This window comes from Passer domesticus, chromosome 1 (assembly GCF_036417665.1).
Source record: "Passer domesticus isolate bPasDom1 chromosome 1, bPasDom1.hap1, whole genome shotgun sequence".
Taxonomy (NCBI): Eukaryota; Metazoa; Chordata; class Aves; order Passeriformes; family Passeridae; genus Passer; species Passer domesticus.
The window spans coordinates 31219908-31239753 of record NC_087474.1 but is presented as its reverse complement, the minus strand read 5'-3'; the positions used below and the strand labels follow the sequence as shown (position 1 = coordinate 31239753).

At 37.4% G+C, this 19846-nt stretch overlaps 1 protein-coding gene across 8 annotated transcripts in view; it reads left to right on the top strand.

Annotated features, from left to right (window-relative positions):
- HYCC1 (hyccin PI4KA lipid kinase complex subunit 1) overlaps positions 1–19846 on the top strand; it is a 43151-nt gene that overhangs the window by 14418 nt on the left and 8887 nt on the right. For 5 of the 8 annotated variants that reach the window (XM_064412242.1, XM_064412252.1, XM_064412232.1 and 2 more), the window contains exons 2-10: positions 4981–5060; positions 5914–6029; positions 9694–9873; positions 12615–12695; positions 13236–13351; positions 13682–13777; positions 15425–15541; positions 16266–16353; positions 16854–17013. In XM_064412242.1, coding sequence (XP_064268312.1) covers positions 5000–5060; positions 5914–6029; positions 9694–9873; positions 12615–12695; positions 13236–13351; positions 13682–13777; positions 15425–15541; positions 16266–16353; positions 16854–17013 — 1015 coding nt within the window. In that variant the 5' untranslated portion in view covers positions 4981–4999. The remainder of the gene's footprint in view (positions 1–4980; positions 5061–5913; positions 6030–9693; positions 9874–12614; positions 12696–13235; positions 13352–13681; positions 13778–15424; positions 15542–16265; positions 16354–16853; positions 17014–19846) is intronic. The other 3 variants (XM_064412262.1, XM_064412260.1, XM_064412284.1) reach the window with 1 other exon arrangement.

The window sequence follows — 19846 nt, the reverse complement described above, 5'->3', positions numbered from 1 at the left end:
TGTCTGTGATTTTATTCAAAGACACAATTTGATATTATTATATTAAAGTCTTGTGTGACAGGTATGAAAATCCAAATAGATGGATGCATTAGTAAATTTGCCAGAGAATGTCTTAATTTGTCTTGGCTGGCCCTCCACCAACTCAGTGCCTGTGACTTTTTCTGCCTCCTCTATTAAAAACAGGAAATTCAGTAAGTTCCTGATGTATTTGTGCTGTAAAGGGTGAGGAAGGGAAAATTACCTATTTAGGGACTTTGTAGAAGTCTCTTCTAATTGAGACTTGATTTTGTCCGATAAATTTCTTTGGTGTCTTATTCAAGTTACACTACTCACCTTGAAACAAAAGAAATATTGTAATTTCCAAACGAAAGAGACATTATTAGAATAGAGCAAGACCAATTAACAGCTGTCAGAGGCTGCTTAGGACTTGGGAACTTGTTAATTATTATTTATTTTCAATCCTGTCTTTGGCGGCTGATCCAAGTTGGGAGTCTTGTAGAAAATAAAAGTGCTTTTAACTCACGAGGCACAAGAATACAGGTTATATTAGCCATATAAATACAGATAATTAGCCATGTGTTAGCTAGACTGCATAAGACATGCCTGCTTTCATGTGGCAAATATGAAGTTAAGACCTGCAATGCAAGAGTATTACCTAAAGTGGCTTAACTTCATGTGTGAGATAGACTAAGAATATATATTGTCTAATAAAAATTCAGCAGTCCTGAACCACCTGGCTGTTACTCAGCTCCATCACAGGTAGTTTTGTGGCATTTAAATATTGAGACTTCTCTTTCCTGTAACAATCTTCATCCGGAGATCCAAATGAATGAGGAGCATGGGGACATTTGAAGCTGCTCTTCACATTGAACCAAAGTATTGTTTGATTTGTGGTGACAAAAGTTGTTTTTAAAGAAGTTCTCAAACTCCACTCATTTGAAATCTTTGCAGGGACTTAGTAGGAAGAGATAAAAAATATTCATTTAAAGAAAATTACATGCTGATGTACCTTAAAGTAGGACTTTTTTGGGAAAAATTCTGTGTCGTGTTTGCTGTGTTATTTGAATTTCCAGTTTTGGTATTTATAAAGTACATTCTTAATGTAATTTTACACTTTTTCCCCTCTTTTTTTGTATCACAAAGTAGCAAGTATTTACTTTATCCACTTTATGTTGCTTTGATTCTGTAGTAGCTGGGACATCTCATGTTTACAGTCTCCTGTATCTTGCAGTTATATCTGCTGAAACAAAGCTGTAATTAAGGCATGCTTTTTTTAATCCTCTGGGTATTTTTTTCTGTAAAAGTTTAACAGGTGCTATAAATTAAGCCGTATTTTTGTGCACTTAAGTGTTAAAAAATCCCATTCTGGAGTTACTTTTTAAAAACATTTTGTGGGCTTCAGCAAAAAATTGTGTTGTTAACTGAAACTTGTTAATCCTTTTGGAACAGTCTTGGATTTTCCAACTCATTCCAAATATTGTGCCCAGTCCAACTTGATTTGTTATGTAACTAGAACAAAATGAGGCAATCCTCAGTAAAGCAGTAGGTTGTCTGCCTGTTTAAATAGATCACACACAGCTGATACGTGGAATTAAACCTTTTTTTCCCTTCTGGGGGACACCAATTGAACACATAATCCTTGTCTTCACGGAAAATAATTATGAAGTTAAGAGTTCTTATTTGTGAAACTCAAATATGTATTGCTGTGGTTTAAGCAGATATACATAGATTTTTTAAATTATGAAGGTAAAATAAGGACAGTCTATCCCCTGTATGTTTCTATTGCCTTAACTCTCCCTGGAATGCCTCTGCTACTTTAAAAATAAGAACAAGAGATCTGATCAGCAAAATGTCCTATTTCTTTTCTACAAATGTAATTTCAAAAGTTCATGCTGTTAAAAAAAAAAAAGAGTCATCTTTAAATACTTAGTCATAAAATTAGTCATAAAAACTTAAAGTATTTTTCCAATGGATAATGCCAGCCAAGGATGCTCTTACTGTTTTTATTGGTCAAATGAAGCCTCTGTTCTCTGGGAACCTTTAATCTGAAAGTAATGCTTGATGGGTCACTAGAGTAGGGTGAGAAAAAAAATTTAATCTTTGGATATGTTGTATCAACTATGGACTTGGTGTATCCAGGACTCCTCTTGCCTCTTTTAAATAATGGGATTTTTGCTTTGAGCAATCAATATTAGGACAGATATTTGTGCTATTAATGGGGCTCCGTAGGGAGTGGTTACTGTTGTCAGCTGTGCTGAAGCATGGGATGCTGCAAAAGCCTTTGTCCACCTTCACAGGAATAAAAGTAGGGTTAGTAGGTTGTGGGATTCTGTAGGAACTGGCAAGGTGGTTGCTTCAATGACTGTAGTAGGACTAGTCTTTGTGTTTGTTAGCACATGGTGTCATCCTTCAGGGCCTCACTTCACAGCAGGATCTCACACACAACCTATGCTGAGCAGTCAGAGGCTGCTCCTCTCTGTTTTCATTGTTACGTCTTCAGAGACTGTCAGTGCTGATCAGAAAGACTTTCAGGTATTCAGCTGAATTAATATATATGGCAGTCCTTCCCATTTCTTTGTTGGTACGGGATGACAGAATGGATGAGGTTTAAATGGATCTTTGGTCATCATGAAGTCCATCCTCCTTTGCTCAGAGTAGTGAAAATTGGAGCAGGTGTTTGGCTGCTCAAGATCTTATCAAACTGGGTTTTCAATGGCTCTGATTGGAGACTCCTCAGCCTGATTGGAGACTCTGGCACCTGAGGCAATTTTCTGTGCTCTGACATTTAAGGTTCCTGGGGGTTGCTCTTGCTGGTAACAACAGAAGTAAAGGTGACAGTGAGTACCTTGGCCTTTTCTGTATCTTCTCTCAGCAGATCCCTGCCAATTCAGTCATGGAGCCCTAGCTTTCCTGTTGCTACTGCTGCTATTTTTGCAAAAGCCCATGAACCATTCTAGAACATTCCTGATCCTCCTTCTTGCTTTGATCCTTCTTATTGGGATTCTGTGATCTACTTTGTCATGGTCATTGCAGCCATGTCTGCCCTGACCTTGGTGTCCCTAGCCAGTTTTTCCATGTTTGTAGTTTAGTATGTTTAGCAGAGGACCTGCCTTTGGCTCCTCAGTCTCCTGTAGTAACCAATGCACTTGTTCCCTCTTCTGTTTGCCCTCCAGGAGATAAGAGGGTAGTTCATGTTCCATGTGAGGACCAGGTGCCTGTGATGCAAGGCTTCTTCTGCTGTATATGAAGAGGAATTCCTGTGTTTTGTCTTGCTCAGATGATGAGTAGCAAACACCTGCTGTAATGTCACCCATATTGTTCTGCCCTCCCATCTGTGACCCATAAGCTCCCAGCTGTCTCACTGTCCATAGCAGGGCTGAGCTCCATGTGTCCCTGTTGCTCTCCCAAATGAAGGACAGCTTTCCTCCCCTGCAATACTTGAAGAGCCCATATCCAGCCATGGCAGTGGTCTGGTCTCCAAAAATTAAATGCTTACTCTTCCTTGGGCCTTCCCTGTTGTCCTTTCATCCTCAAAAGGCAGAGTTTCAGAGTTTTGTAAGTTTTGTGCAGATTTGTGTGTCTCTCTAGGGTTGTGAGAGGACATTGCCCCCACTGCTTCCCTGGGATTTCACCTGTCCCAGTCCATTATTTAATGATCAAGCAAGTTAGGAGAGGGGGCACGGAAGTCTCTGGTTGCCATGTGTTATTATTGTGTATTAAAATGATTCTGCAAATGAAATTGCTGGACAGCCTGTTCAGTTTTGTTCCTTTTGCCATTCATATCTGAATAGTAATTTCCTCACAACCCTGTCTGTGCATTGAAATATCTTGGTCTCTACTTAAAGCCTTATTTAAGTTTGGACTTTCCCCACTCCCCTTGCTTTGGAGGGTTATAGTTAGCTCTTGCTATTACATCTGGTTTCTCTCCCTTCAGGCTTCCTAAAATATACTGTATATAGTCTGTATATGCTCTACTACTGTCTGAATTTCAGAATAAAATACATGTTTTATAAAAGGCAGTTCTTATCTCCCATCTTTTTCCTTGTTTTTTCCTGGACAAGCCCATACTTGGATATCAATACTTCAAAACTAATTTTAAACTGGCAAAGTAAAACTTGACGGGATGTCTCCCATGACTGAACATTTCACCAAGACAGTGTTAATTTTTTCCTCAGATGAGTATTTTAATTTTGTCATTAGTTGAAATCCATGGACGCAGTTTGGATGAGCTAACAGGATGCTCTTCTAACTTACAGTAGTTTTGTATCTTAATGATATTTGGTCTTTTGTGTCAGAATAATCTGCTCCAAGGGACAGTTGTTTTTAAGTGGTTTCTCAAAACTGAAGAGAAATCAGAAATTAATTTCAGTAGCCATTCTGCGTCAAGCCCAGTCTCAGACAGAGGGGTCATCAAGCCCTATTGCTGATGACCCCTCTGTCTGAGACTGGGCAGAATATTGGGCTGGGGACTCTGTCTTAGGCTCCATGCAGAGGCAGCAGGCTCATTGTCTAGCAGTTGCCATGGTGGGGGAGGACTGAAAGGTTTTCCATCCGCCTTTATTTCAGTGACCTTTTCCAAGCTGGGAATAGCGGTTGACTTGGAAAAACCTAAACAGTTCTTTCTCTTCAGTGAGTCCATACAGTTTCCTCTCGAGTCTTGTAAGCTGAAAAATAAATTGAAATTGAGGAGGTAATATTTTCTGTTTTCAGAATTCCATTTCTGAAAATCTTTTACTTACTTCCCACGCAATGCATAGTTGGAATTTATTAAACTGCTGTGTGTGAAGACTCCTGTGCTTAATGCTTCCAGCAGCATGCATAAGTGAGGTACAATAAAAGTTCAAAGTAATGTCAGCATGTAAAATGTTAACAACTAAAAGCATGATAAGATTCTTTAAATATTCACAGAGACTTAATTTTCATCATTGACTTAATGCAGTGACTGGAGTATTCACAAACTGTGTTTGCTTGTTCTTTCAGGCTGAAGGTTTTGAAGCAGATGTTGGAAGATGTTAGCTGTGGATACTGGGGTTGTGGAGGAGTGGTTATCAGAGTTCAAGGTAATACACTCTCCAGTATATAGCCAGAAGTGTTGAATCACTGCTGGTGAAGTATTCAGGAATGTTTGCATCCTGTAGAAAAAGAAAGATAGTGACCTTGGGTTTTGCTGAGATCATGGGATAGATACAAATGTCTGCTTGAAGGGATTTTTTTTCCATGTCTCTTTGGGGCTACATACTTCCTGACAGAGAGCAGTGAAAATGTATATCATAGATGAATGATTTTATTGGTTTGAGTACCAGACATGACTGTAGGTTTTGCTCCTAGTCTGCTTAGATACACTGGAAATATGTTTTCCTGTCTGTAGAGTGGAGTTCTTTGAAGGACTAGAGATCAGAATTACTGTAAGACTTATATACATTTAAACATACATCTTCTAAAAGAGTTGTTAAAAACATTAGATTTTTACCTTCTTAAGTATTGGCAGAAAATATGTTTAGTGTTAGAGAAGAGATAGAATTTGCATTAATTGGAATTTGTGCTTTTCCATAGTAATACTGTATCTGGTAATAATGTTCACTACCTGTGTACAGTTAGTCTTAAGAACTCCTCGAAGCATGGATCTGAAAACTGTAAAAGTTTCATGAAACTGACATCTCACAGTGAAATTTCAGTGGCTGTTGCATTTTTGTAACTTTTTTTTGGATCAATTTCCCCTCTGCTGTTGTTACATTCCATATGAAATTGCAAAGTAATAGAGTGCAGTGTGTCTTCTGGCCACGGTCTGAAAATGTGGGTATTTCTTTGTGAAACAAGGTTTAGTTTATAGTAAGCTCTGATAAACAGTGACTTCTAATGGAAAATTGTTTGTTGAAATAGCTGTTATATTTTAATGATAGAAATTGCTTATAGTGTTTTTATTTCAGACACTGCCAGAAACATCCATATCCAGCTATGCTGCCAGCTTGAAAGACAAGACTGCTTTGATTTCATCTCTTTACAAAGTAATTCAGGAGCCACAGAGTGAAGTGAGTATTCTGGATCTCTCACCCGAAATGTCTGACATAACACTAGCAGAATGAAACCAAGACCTTGCATGCTAGGTAATTGATGAAGAGTCTCCTTCAGAAAGCTTGTTCTTAGCAATGACATACTATAATAGAAAAAAAAAAAATCTGTATTTTTGTAATCTACTGATCATAGTTAAGCTTGTAGGGCACATTCATGGGCTTCAGGACTTGGATGTAGAATTGAGAAATGCATTAAGGAATTGAAAAGATGTTTGTGTCTGACAGAATTCTTTCTGTAATTAACACTTGAATGTGAATCTTGGTGTCAGAAGCTTGTCTGTACAATGCAAAAGAACAAAGTAAGGTTAGCCATCCTTTTTAAACTGTTGCTTAGGTTTTTTTAGGTTTTTTGTTTGAAATGCATATGATATAAAGACATGGATTTGTATAGTGAATGTACTCTAACTGAAATAAGGGCAAAATATGAAAAAAATTGTGGGGAAGGAGGGCAGCTTTTCTCGGTACCTGTACTAAGAAGGTTCTGTACCCTATGACTGCCCTTGTTTTAAAATGTCCAGGTATGTTCAGAACATCCTGATCTGGGTTTAATTGTGTGTTGTTAACTGCCTTGTACCATCCAGAAATCCTTTTGTGCATTATTTTAATGCTGCACCAAATCCTTAATTCTTCTGAAATGACCCAGAAATAAGGCATCTTCCCAAAGTTTGAGATTATGCCAGTACTAAAAGTCAGAGGATAAAATGCTTTCGTATATATGCTTTTAGAGAGAATGCTGATAGTGAAACTCCCAGGTTGTCCAGCAAAGAACAAATGCAATTTTAATTTGCTGCTCAGAAAGGCATTCTGAGTCATTCCAACTACTGAGTCAAGCCTGTCTGGTCTTCAGAATACATATAAAAATGTAAATTAATCTGATGAGTCTCCTTGTTGATAGCCTAATTAATACTTTCATGACTTCTTTGATTTCTTACTACTTCTGACTATCAGTAGGTTTCTCAGGGGCCTTAGTAGCAGGGTGCTGCTGCAACTTCTGCTTGAAAAGGTTGTTGGCATAATTCCAGGAGCAAGGTATTGAAGATTTCCCTGTAAGAGAGACTTTGAATTGCAATGAAAAGCTAGTACTGGTACTGAGTGTTGTGCTGCCTTGAGAAAAAGTCCTAAATCTTTTTTGGACTGTTCTCCAAGTATCCATTGCTTTGTGGGAGAGGCTACTTGGAGCTTTCCACATCGTGAAAATAATTACAAAGCAGCAGTTAAATGTCTTTCAACTGCTATTTGAGATCTGTTATCTGCTGTGTAATGTCAGCTTGTTGTACTGTGGAGAGTATGTTCTGTCCTCTCTTATCTCACGGGTGTAATGTAGAGGGGAAGGGTTAATGCATGAACACTATAAATACTGCAAAAATGGACAAAACAGCCCCATCTGTGCACCTCTGAATATATGTACTTATAATAATTATGAGTACCGTAAAATTGTGATTAATCTTGTTTTGCAGGATAGATGTGGGGTTTTTTAAGCATTTGAAAAGTAATCATGGGTATTGGCATCTGTAACTGCATTTTCCTGCTGGTTCATATTTGCTTTTTATATGGGTTGTTTTGGTTTGCTTTTCCAAAAAAATTATTAGCCATTTTATAAGATAAATGGACTACTTGTTTAATATCCACTTCATAGTAGCTGTGTTAGTAAAGACTTTGTTACTTTTGAGGTTCTTGGGCCACTTGCTAGGTGAAAAATATAGTTCAGTGCAAGGGAGAGTCCAGAAGATGTGTAGATTTAAAGGACTTAAAATTCACTAAAAATGTCCAGTGGGCAAAAATAATTAAATAAATATGTGATTTTTTTTTTTTTTTAAGATTGACGTTCTTTTGCTTTTTACTTAAAACACTCTTGTTGTCTTTTTAGATAGGAGCCAAACAGGCACTTGCATTAGGAAATAGCAAGTGTTTGGAGTCTTAACACACTTGGGTGCAGCTTAAAAGGAAGAGGGATGAAATTGCTTGGATGTTCTTCTGTTCCAGCATTAAGAAATGTCTCAGTCTAGTTCTTTTAGAACTGTTTAGTTCAAAATGATATCTTGAAGCAGCAACAGTCATTAGTGCATTTTGATATTAGGTTGTAGCATGTGGTGGCATTTTGAGGAAGAAAATCTGGTTTTGTACTGATTATGCATTTAAATGTTCTGATACAAAGCTGTCTCAAGTGAGATAAGGATGTAAACATGGATACCTGTCACAGCTATTTTTGGGCCTTTTAAAGTTCAAGCGCATCATTCAGAACTGATACTTCATTATGGGAAGGATGCGAATTGTGTAAAAAATATAAGCTGAATATGGAGCACAGTTCTGCTGGTAAGGTTTTCTAGAAGGATCTTTGCTATATTGCTCTTAAAACTCATGACTAGTTTAGCTTGGCATGGCTTTTTTTTGCCTTTACTGTAGATTTTTCAGGGATGATTTTTCCAAAGTGAAGCTATATCTCTCAGAAGCTAAAAGTTCCTCTTTTTTAGAATGGATCAGATTGTCCCAGATAACTTCTTAAAAAAGAACTCAAATCTGCTAAGATCTTTCAGTTTCAGAAGTAGTTTTGGGAGGTAAGAAATGTTGACTCGACTTTTTTTCCATGTTCAGGAGGAAAAGTTTAGGAAAGCAAGCAGGTATTTTTCCAGCGTGGTCTCCCTGGTGATTTTGCCTCCTTTGCTTCAGTAAAGGGATGAATATAGAATTGGCTTTCTTATTTTTCTGAAAACTTTACTAAAACTAAAGCTGTGATCTAGATGAATAGCAGAACTGAATTTAGTAGTTCAGCTGGCTTTGAAAGTGCCTGCTGATTTTGACAATATTTTCTAATTGGAGAAAATTAGGAAATCTCCTTATTTCCATACATTGGCAGGTGGTGCTTAACACAGTGTTTCATCCTTATATCAGAGGTAGGTGGTAGCACAAGAAGGCACATTAAATCCAGGAACACAGGCAGGCTGATAACTTCATTGTTTAAAAATCTTTTTTAATCTTGATCTAGCTCAATGTATTACTTCCAGTTCAGTGTTTACATCCATTTGTATCAGCTTTAACCAATTTGATTCTAAAATTACTCTTGAGGCTTCCTATTTCTCTCTCAAGTGTATAAATACATTGAAGCTTCTAGAAGCTTATAATGAAAGTGGGAAAATAAATTGATTCTATTGTATACTAAGTTTTTGTAATATTTGGAATTTAAGTGTTATACAGCTCTTCTCACTAGATGGATAAAGCTTCTAGCTTCATTTAGTGTATGCTGTTGGAGTTGTAGAACAACAAGGCCTTTTTGTTCAGGTACTTTTCCTGTATATTAGAGATACTGAGAGGTATGAGGGATGTGATAACTATCCTTTATTTTTTGACTCTGAGGCTGGAGGAAGTGAGCCATAAACAAGGCAAAGCAGCCATTGGAATCTTTTTTATTCACGTAGGATGAATGGCTCCACTTTATCATACAAAAGTGTGTTATAGGCATGAAAGTGTAAGGTGACTTGAGCAGTTATAGTCATGCCTTGATAACTAAAATGTCATTTTTATCAGTTTACAGTTTTGGCTAAAGGATTGATCCAGACAAAATTGCAGGTATTAATTTATTTTTATTTAATGTTTTGTTCATTCGTGATTGTAACTTGTATTTCAGCTTCTGGAGCCAGTTTGCCACCAGCTCTTTGAGTTCTACCGCAGCGGTGAGGAGCAATTGCTGCGGTTTACGCTGCAGTTTCTGCCAGAATTGATGTGGTGCTATCTTGCTGTCTCAGCCAGCAGAGATTTGCAGAGCAGTGGATGCATAGAGGCTCTTCTCCTGGGAGTTTATAACTTGGTTTGTATTTCAACATTTTGGTTTGGAATTAAAATGAATTGATTATTTCAGTCTCAGTTCTTCAAGTTGGTGTCTTTCAGAAATCTACAACATGAACTTTCATTCTTTGGTCAATATTTTCTCTGCTCTTTCTTCTTGAATTTTTTGTTACTTATTTCTTGGTATGTTGATTAAACTCACATTCTGCTTGAGAACTTTTCGAGGCACTGCTTTTGAAATTGTTGCCTGTATTTTGAGTATCTGGATTGAAACCACCAAAAAATAACTTTCAGCTAATACTTGACTGCTGAACAGCTTGCTTAGCTTTGAGTAATTAAAGGCGTCCATTTGGAAATAACCTTGACATTTTAAAAATACTTTCTTATGAAAATATTCTGTTTGTTGCTATATCTATGCTTTGAATTACAGAATTAATAAGAAGCCCTTAAAAGCACCATATTTTAGTCTTTTTATGGGCATTTTGAATAACTTAGTGTTTTATTATGTCTGTTGGGATTCTTGTCTGTGTAGTTTTTTCTGGTTGTTTTAGGAAGGCTTTTTGTGAAGTGAAATAGTGATGAACTTCAAGTCTCTTCATCTGAAAATCTGGAGAAGGCAGCTGCTATCCATGTCCTAGAAATAATTATAGGTGTCTTCACCAAGCAAGTGGAAATGTCTTTTTCACCCAGGAGTCTAATTTAAAAGACCTGAGCCCTTATGTTCTACTCCTGGTGAGGCAGAGTACAAGCTTGCTGCCTTTTCTGTATGCTTAGTTGTATCTGACAAGAAGAACATTCCTGAAAAGCATTTGCTCTTATCTTCTGCCTTATGGCAATTCACTCCTTTATATCCACAATGAAGTCATTTAAGATGTAGTTCATAGATGTGGCTGTAATCACTTGTTTTTCTCCCAGAAGAGATTACATTTCAGTTAAGCTCGAAACCAGTCTGGTAACATCCTCTCTTAGCTGTGAAGAGTTTCTTTCTCAATTAGTAACTTGGCTTTCCATTTCCAGCTGCCTGGAGTCATAAGAATTTCACAGCAAGCTTTTCTAGGAAGCTGTAGATCAGCATGACTTTTGGGAACTTTTTTCCCCATTTTGCTTTAAGACATAAGGAATGCTTAGGGTAAAACAGTGCCTTGTACTCACACTGACTTCTTCCCTGCTGCTGTTGGTGTTGCATAAAATTTATAACTGAAACAATCAAGATGGTATTGTTCTTTAGTGTACAGGTTGAAAAGGTAGTAGGTGACCTGCTCAGATACTTATTTTCTCTTTAACCAACAACTTTATGTGTTCAAAACCAAGAGGAAATATGAAGTAATTGCTGTGTAAATATCTACAGTGGACTCTTGGAAACTTAACATGTTCAGCAGGAGTCCTGCAGTTTCTTACTGAAGGAAAATGAAAAATGAAAAATATTGCTCAGAATAATTTTAAATTGGCTGCATTGTGAGGGGTCTGGAATTATTGTGGCTGAGCCTTGAGATCATGAACTGGATTGTTCTACCTTCAGCTTAGGGATGTACAGTGGTAGTGCATGCAGTTGAAATTTTTTGCTTTCCTAGCTGTAGTCATCAGGGTTTTTTTTTAAATACACTTCATACACTTTAATACACATCATACGCTACAAATACATCTTGAAATATACTCCTGAAACTTAATTACAAATCTGATTATAATGAAGAATACAAATATTGATATTTTTAGAATTTAGAAGTTTGGATGTAGCCATTTTCTTTCCCTTTCTCCTATATATTGAGGAACATGTTTTCCACATTTATCCAGGAGCAATATTAAAAATTAAAGTATCAGTGGTTTATGTGGAGAGTGGAGAAGCTGTGCAGCTTTTCAGAAGGAGCAGCTCTGTGTGCCCTTTTGATCCTTTTCAGTCTCCTTTACTGCTTTGTCTTTTATTTTAAGACAGGAGTTTTGATAATTACTATGTGAAGTTAGACCTTCAGCCTTCCAGCTCATGGGTGTTAGGAGACACTGAAACTTCTCTCTAATTATTACTTCTGGATATATGAAATCAGCTGCTGCAATTTAGAAAAGTGGGAAGTAAAATCTTAACGTGTGGTGTTTGTTTTGGTCAAGTCTGCTTGGGATCTTTAATTTTTTTTTTTAATACTCCAGTGCTCTTCTGTGGTACAAAACCACATCTTGTTTTGTCTTACCCATTAGTCTTCTGTTAACTGACAGGAGCAAGAAGGCTGCCAGCTGCTGCTGTGGTGGTATCTTTCAGAAGGAAAGCAGCTTCTCTAAAGCTTTGCATCCATGCTTCTTTTGATTCCATAGAGTGAGTTATCACACTTGGGCTTTTGCAAGTGCTGTGGTCTGCTGCTGTCAAACCATATGAGGCTGCAGTTATTCCAGAGCTGTAATATTTCCAAAACAAATGACTTGTTGAGTGCTTACTTGATGGTTAATAGTTTTCAGAACAGAATTATTGATCATTAACCTTCACAACTAGCACATAGTATATAATTAAGAAAAGATAATGCTGTTTTAAACATGATGTTTCCTCTTAGTGTTTTAATGTGGGTTATTTATGCAAATGGATGTGCCCTTGGCTAAGTTATTTGAAGAGTTTTCATAAACAAACAAAATGTGCTGTGATAGAAAGCAAATAGAGAGATAATTTCTAGCTTGCAGCTTGGATTGTTATGGTATCCCTATCAGTCCCTATAATAAATAGTATTTAACACTTGAGGATGTCTGTAGTACAGTGTAACCATTGATATCTTCTGTCTTTTTCAGGAGATAGTGGACAAAGAGGGACATAACAAAGTGCTGAGTTTCACAATTCCATCTTTGTCCAAACCTTCGGTCTATCATGAAGTAAGTGACACCTACAAAGTGACATTCCTGAGTGAGAAGGGCAGTGTTACCATCAGTGTCAGGGGTCTTGGCCAGTCAAATATCTTCCAAGGCTGCAGGCATCTCACTGGCCAGAATGTGAAGGGGAGTGGAGTTCAAGCCAATGAGAGCATCAAGACTGGGTCTTTGAAATGCCCTATGTGCTTTGGGGGCCTGGTTGTTAACAACAAAAGTGAAAAGTAGTTTTAACACATTGTGTGATGACATAAGGACATACTTCTGAGATTTCTGAGTACTGCTAATTGGTCTCTGAGGCCTTTTTAAGGTGGAATAGTCATAATTGTACAATACCCATGCAGCAACTATGTATTTTTTTTTCTTTTCTGAAGCCATATGCCTTATTGGTGTAAAATGAACAGATAACATCTAAACAATCAGATAACATTAAGCTTCTTGAAAATTCATCTATAAATATGGTGATGCTTATTGTTGTCTATTTTCACTTGCATTCTAGCAAGATTTGAGGTTGTTATGTTCTGAATGACCCTTTTTTTCCTTCAGCCTTCCAGCATTGGCTCCATGGCTCTCACGGAAGGAGCTTTGTCGCAGCACGGTTTGTCCAGGGTTGTGTACAGTGGACCTCATCCTCAGAGGGAGATGCTGACAGCCCAGAACAGGTGAAATTGTATCATGGGGTTTTGCTTGAGAGTCCCTAATGGATCTGAGCTTCTCATTTGTAGTATAGTTGCAGACTGAAGGAGGATAGGCGTATGTTATGTTTTGTCATGTGTTCTTTTTATTTCTAAACACGTGTAAATGTAGATGCAGAAAGATCAGCAGGGCCTTTTACTTCCTTACATGTAGGGGAGAAGCTTACTCAGTTGTTGATTAAATTGAAATACAATGCCAGATCTGTTCAAATAATTCTTAAAAATTTCCCTGTAAATTTGTTTTCTTTTAAAAAATAAAGTTGGTCATGGAATTCCAATGTTTCTTTCAAATCCCAGGTTTGAAGTGCTGACTTTCCTTCTGCTCTGTTACAATGCTGCCTTAAGCTACATGCCTGCAATGTCTCTTCAGTCATTGTGTCAAATTTCTTCAAGGTAATTTCTGTAGGTTGTTTACTCTTGAAATGGCATTACCAAATTGAAGTGCAGTCAGTTTGAACTTTTTTCATAAAAACAAGCTTTGAGTTCCCAAAGGCTGCTTTTAAACTTGACTTCTTCTCGTACGTGTTTACAGCTGCATTATTTGCTTTTAAAGTATATCTTATATAACTTTGGGTCGAAATCTCAAAATGGGGAGCAGTAACCTGGGTTATATGTAGGTTAAGCTTCTCCTTTAAGAGGAGAAGTCAAAGGGAACTGTTTGTTTTTCATAACAGTAGGTGTAGTTGTGTTAACTAAATAAAACCAGAAGTGTCTTTTAGAAGTGTGGTATATTTTGCATTGCAGGTTTACTGAATAAATTCAGATGCTGTGAAGGTTTAAACTTTCTTGTAATTATAGTAGGTGTTGAAACTTGATTTACACCCATTTTTATGGATACATTCAGCATTTCCAAAATCAGCTGTTCCTTCAAAAAACAAAAGTAACAATGCCAACACGCCCCTCCTGACCTCAAAACAAAACAAAGCCTACCTCAGCTTTAATTATGGTGTCTATTTTTTGATCAGTATCTTTTTTCAAAGAAGAGAAATGGGTAGTAAGCATGTTTGTCTGTGGATTTTCAAAAGTGGACTGTATGTTAAGGGAAAAATTAGAATGCTCTCCTTAACCCAGGAAACCCAAGAGACAAAAAGTCACCTGCAGCAGCTTTTTTCTAGTACAGTTCCTAGGGCTTCTCTCACAACTAAAGCATGATAATGAATGCTTGTAAGATTTCCTTGTCTTAAGAGACTTTGGAGTTTGAAGCACCTGGCAATATTTGCAAGAGTAATTACGAGATCTTTGTTAGATAAACTGTTTTAATATAGGAGGTAAAAACACTTAGAAGCTAAGGATTATGGAAAGGAGACTGATGTTGCTTATTCTGCTTGATTAGGTTTTGATTGTATTTGGAATAAATAATTTTTAAAGCATCCAAAAAAAACCCCAAGCAAGTTACCAGTGGATGCAAGCAAGTCTTTCTGCTTCAAAATGGTGAATGTTTGGATACTGAATAATTTAATGTTGTGCAATTTAACTTTTTTCATTGTTCTTCATTCCTGACTGGTTTTGTCATTCATCTGCTTACTGAAAATCCTACCCTGACAGCAATTTAGAATAGACAGCATGTTAGAATACTGGGAATATGTGTCTGAAGCTCTGAATATCTTTCAGTGTCCTTTTTGGATGTAGTGGAATCTATATTCTGTTACTTGGATGTATAGAATGACTCCTTTAATTGGTTTGAGCAATGGGGAGTTTAGGGGTTTTTCTTTAGGATCTACAATAAATGTGTTTTCTTCTAGTAAGTCTAATTCAATTTTTATCACTTTCTCAAATTACAGATATGGATTGTAAATGTGAAAATTACAGCACAAAATATTTTGTGCTGATCTCAAGTTGTAAATCCAGATTTTTTTGCATCTGGGCAACTACTAAGTCTCTCTTCATAAGAATGTTACCTTAGTTGGATGTCATTCTTGCATTTCTAGAAGAAGTAACTCAGGGCTTCTAAAAACTAATCAGTACTGGTAAAGTATTGAAAGTCTATAACCTACAAGGGTGGTTTCACATTATTTACTAATGACAAATATATTTCTTTAGAATTTGTGTCTGTGGATATCCTCGCCAACAAGTGAGAAAGTACAAGGGAGTCAATAGTAGGATTCCAGTTTCATCTGAATTCATGGTGCAATTGCTAACAGGGATCTATTATGCCTTGTAAGTAGTTTGTTGTTTTTTTTTTTTTTCTAATATGCAAACAAAATGCCAGCCTAATTTGTGTACTTGTTCAGACACACTACCTTGGAGCCATTTAATTTTCTATGGGCAGATGTTGTGTGTAGCAAGAGACAGTTCTCCAAGTAGTTGGCTGAAGTTACCTGTGTCATACTGGGGAACAATTGCTGGAGCAGCACTTGATAGATGTAACTGCTGATGGGAAGAAAATACTGCAAAAACTTTTCCAGCCATTGTCTGCTGTTCACATTTTTACATGGTTAGTTTTGACATCAGTCTAGTTAAGGAGAAGAGGTTATATTTTTTCTCTGAAATGCTGATGTCACCTACCCTTTGAAAGTCATGTTAATGTGTGAAGCTTACTCAGTAACTGAAATAAATGGAGACTAGTAATACAGGAATACTCAAAAGGTGGAGTAATATTAAAAAATCCTGATTGTATTTCAGAATATTTTGTGACTAGCTGATCAACAGCTAATGACATAATTTTTTAACTGCTTGGGGTGGCCAATGAAAAGAAAACTTTGTCTCTATAGATGCTACTTCAGTGTTCTCTAATTAGCAGGCTTACTGCTAACAAAAACAAGCAATTCCAATTCTCTAAACTGAACTCTCAAGGAGCACCAGAGCTGTGAAGGTTAGGTGACCAAGAAGGTTCATCTGTTGACATAGATGCTAATTATTACATGTAATTTTACCTTTGCAGTTATAATGGAGAATGGGATCTGGCTCGTAAAGCTATGGATGACGTTTTGTATAGAGCACAGCTTGAGCTGTATCCAGAACCTCTGCTGGTAGGTATTTTATTTTCTACTCAGCAATTTGTTGAGTAGAATTTTTAGCCTGGGAAGTCCTTGCTGTGAGCATGCATGATACAAGATGATACCAGGAACCTGAAGCTGTGTGTGAGCTTGTGCAAACATCTGGATCTGTTAGTGCACACACACTACCCAGGGCTTCTCGCGGCCCTTAGTCGTGGTGTCACATTTCCTTGTGACCAAGCTGTTTTCAACAGAGCACTTCTAAGTCTCCAGAACTAACATAATGGTGCAGCAGGAGGAATAGCCACATCTTGTAACTGGAAACTTTTTTTTAAGAAAGTGGCAAGTGTAAGTTCTGAGAGCTAATTGCAAACTGGCATTCTTTATAGGCCATGCAAAAAGGTGGCATGTTTTTTGACCATAAATGGGAATTGTACACGATATTCTTCTTAAAATAGGAAGAATGTCCATCAGAATTCTTCTAAAATTTGTACCTTTGCGATCAGAATTTAAGTGCATCTCTTCTGTTCTAGGTTGCTAATGCAATAAAAGCTTCACTGCCTCAGGGTGCCATGAAATCTAGTAAAGAAGGTACAAGATGCATTCAGGTTGAAATTACACCTACTTCATCCAGAATATCAAGAAATGCTGTGACTAGCATGTCTATAAGAGGGCATAGATGGAAAAGGCATGGTAAGAAACACATTTTGCAATGAATTCTTAGCTTTTTCCATGTTTTAAAAATAATATTGAGAATTTTATTATTTCGCATATTTATTGCTTATAAGCAAGCAGCAATTTGGAGGTTCTTATTTTCTTGACCGGTGAATGGGAATCTCAATACAATTAAGATGAAGTATATTTTTTATTTCCTTAACCATGTTTTAATAAAAACACAGCACACACAAACCCATTTTTTTAAAGGAACATATACAGAATTAGTGCTCCCTCAGAAAATTATGTTCCTGCTTTCTTCTGAAAACTAGTTTCTAGTATCTGAAGCAAAAATATTTAAGAACTTTACCACAGAACCTCATCTCTCTTAAAGTACTTAAACAAAAATTGAATTTAAGGATAGAGGGGTAAACTACTATGTTTTGGTGTTATGGTTTAAGCCCACACAACAAGTAAGCCCCATACAGCTGCTTACACACTCCCTACAGTGGGATGGAGGAGAGAACTGGAAGAGGAAAAGTGAGAAATCTTGTTGAAATAAAGCCAGTTAGTGAGATACAGCAAAAGCTGTGCCTGCAAGCAAAGCAAAATAGGGAATTCATTCACCACTTCCCATGGGCAGGCAGGAGTTCAGCTATGCCCAGGAAAGCAGAGCTCCATCACTGCTAACAGTTACTTGGGAGGACAAACACCAAATATTCCCCCGCTTCCTCCTCCTTCCCCCAGCTTTGCATACTGAGTATGATGTTACATGGTCTGGGATACCCCTTGGGTCAGTTGGGGACAGCTGTCCCAGCTGTGTCCCCTCCCAGCTTTTTGTGCACCCCCAGCCTGCTCGCTGGTGGCGGGGGTGAGGAGCAGAAAAGGCCTTGGCTCTGTGCAACCAGTGCTCAGCAATAACAAAAATACCCCTGGATCAACAAAAGATCAACACCATTTCCACCCCAAATCCACCTCGTACCAGCTGCTGTGAAGAAAGTTGTCTCTGTTCCAGCCAAAGCCTGTAGATTTGGGCAAACTCTAGTTTAAAGGCTTCCACAAAGCAGAACACGTCTGGGCTAAAAAGTAGGGAAAAAACGTTGCTGAATGTACTGCAGAAGTAGCAGTACCAGCAGGAGATTCTGTGAGTCTAAATGTTGTATTCCTTCACCTCTGCCATCTCCAGATGAGGGAAGAGCCACTGGACCAGCCACCAGAATTGGCAGTTGTTCTGTTGGGCTTGTAATCCTGGTAGCAGGGCTAAGAGCATGAGTGTAGATAAGAGTGCTTTTCTAATAGGCTCTCTGAAGATTTTGTAGTACCATTAAAATTTCTGTATGATGTTACTAAGTGAGCTTTTGTAGTATATGGACAGTTAGAAAAATTTTGCTAAGTTACTTGTCATAAATTGGCCAAGAGGTAATTCAGGTAAGCGTTGAAAAGCACTTGGTGGTAGAGCACATTTGTGGTACTTGCACCAATAGTAAGCTGCCAGAGAGGGTGAAGGGCAGAGAAGAAAGATAAAACCACTAAATTTCATTGCAGTTGATGAAAACCTACTACTTAAAACCATCAGACAAACCTGAGGAGCAAAACAGTGTCTTTAGTGAGATGGAGTAGTAGGTCATTACTGACATCTCAAGGCTGCTTTCTTTCTTTGGCCTTAAAGTTATTAAGCATGGATTATTGACCAGATGCAAGAAAACAGTATGATATCTTAGCTTTTAAGTGGACAAATGCCCTCTGAAGCTTGGCAATTTTGTTAGCTGTTATTTTTGAGGGGTTTTGATGCTTGTACAAATGAGATGGTGGAGAGTAACACAGATTAAGGATACTTAGTGCTAGGTCATACAGAGAAATTGAAAGTGTATTAAAATAAACATTCCCTTTGTGTTTACAGGAGAAAATACAGGAGACCAAAGTAGTACAAAATGAGTATTGGATACATCCTTATAAGAATGCAAATGCAGAAATAGAGAAGTTTCTACAGTTATTGCCTCCTTGCAGGGAGTCTGGCTTGGTGAAGTTCAAGGAAAAAAGTGTGTGACAGGTGTGCCCTGCAGCAGATAACAGTAAGGTGAAAGGGAAATAAAAATACCAATTGAACTCAGAAGTGGAGTGGAATGCTGTGTTTTATGTGAGTCTTATAAAGTAGGACAAATTGAGGGAAACAGCAATAATCTAGTTAGTGCAATCCAAGCAAGGAGTGAGCAGTCAGTGTTCAGAGATGAAGACTGAAAGATTAAGGACTTTTTAGCTCATGCCAACATTTTGTTTGGGTTTCTGTGAAAATGTTGGATTTGTCTCAACAGTACAGGATTTAATGAAGAGGAATAAAAACATGTGGTGTAAGGTGGGTTGGAATGGAATATGTGGCAGGTTGTGGGAGTAATTGTAAATTTGAAGGCTATGCAAAGACTAGGCTGATTAAGAATCCAAAGCTGAATCTATGGTATCTAGCTAAGTGACTGCCATTTGTGTTCTTTTAAATAGTAAATATTCCATGCATAAATCACTTCAGCTAATCTTCTCAAAATTCTCGTTATAAAATCCTAACAAACCATTTGTTTGTGACTTGGACAGCCTTTTTAAAGTCAGAATGGATTTCCAAAATTCTTACCAAACTAATTCAGTGCCACACAATTCCTGAGGACAGAAAGATATGAAATACATCTTCATGATTGGCATGCAGAAAGAATAACAAAGCTTGTGCTTACACATGCTTCTTCAAATTAAAGTGAATACTGGAATTGGTAGAAATGAGATGACCAACCTCATACCTCTTGACCATTATTCTCTCTAACTCTCTCACAGTGTAAGAGGAAAAAAGTATTTGGGGGGGATTATTTTTATTTTTATTTTCATTATAATA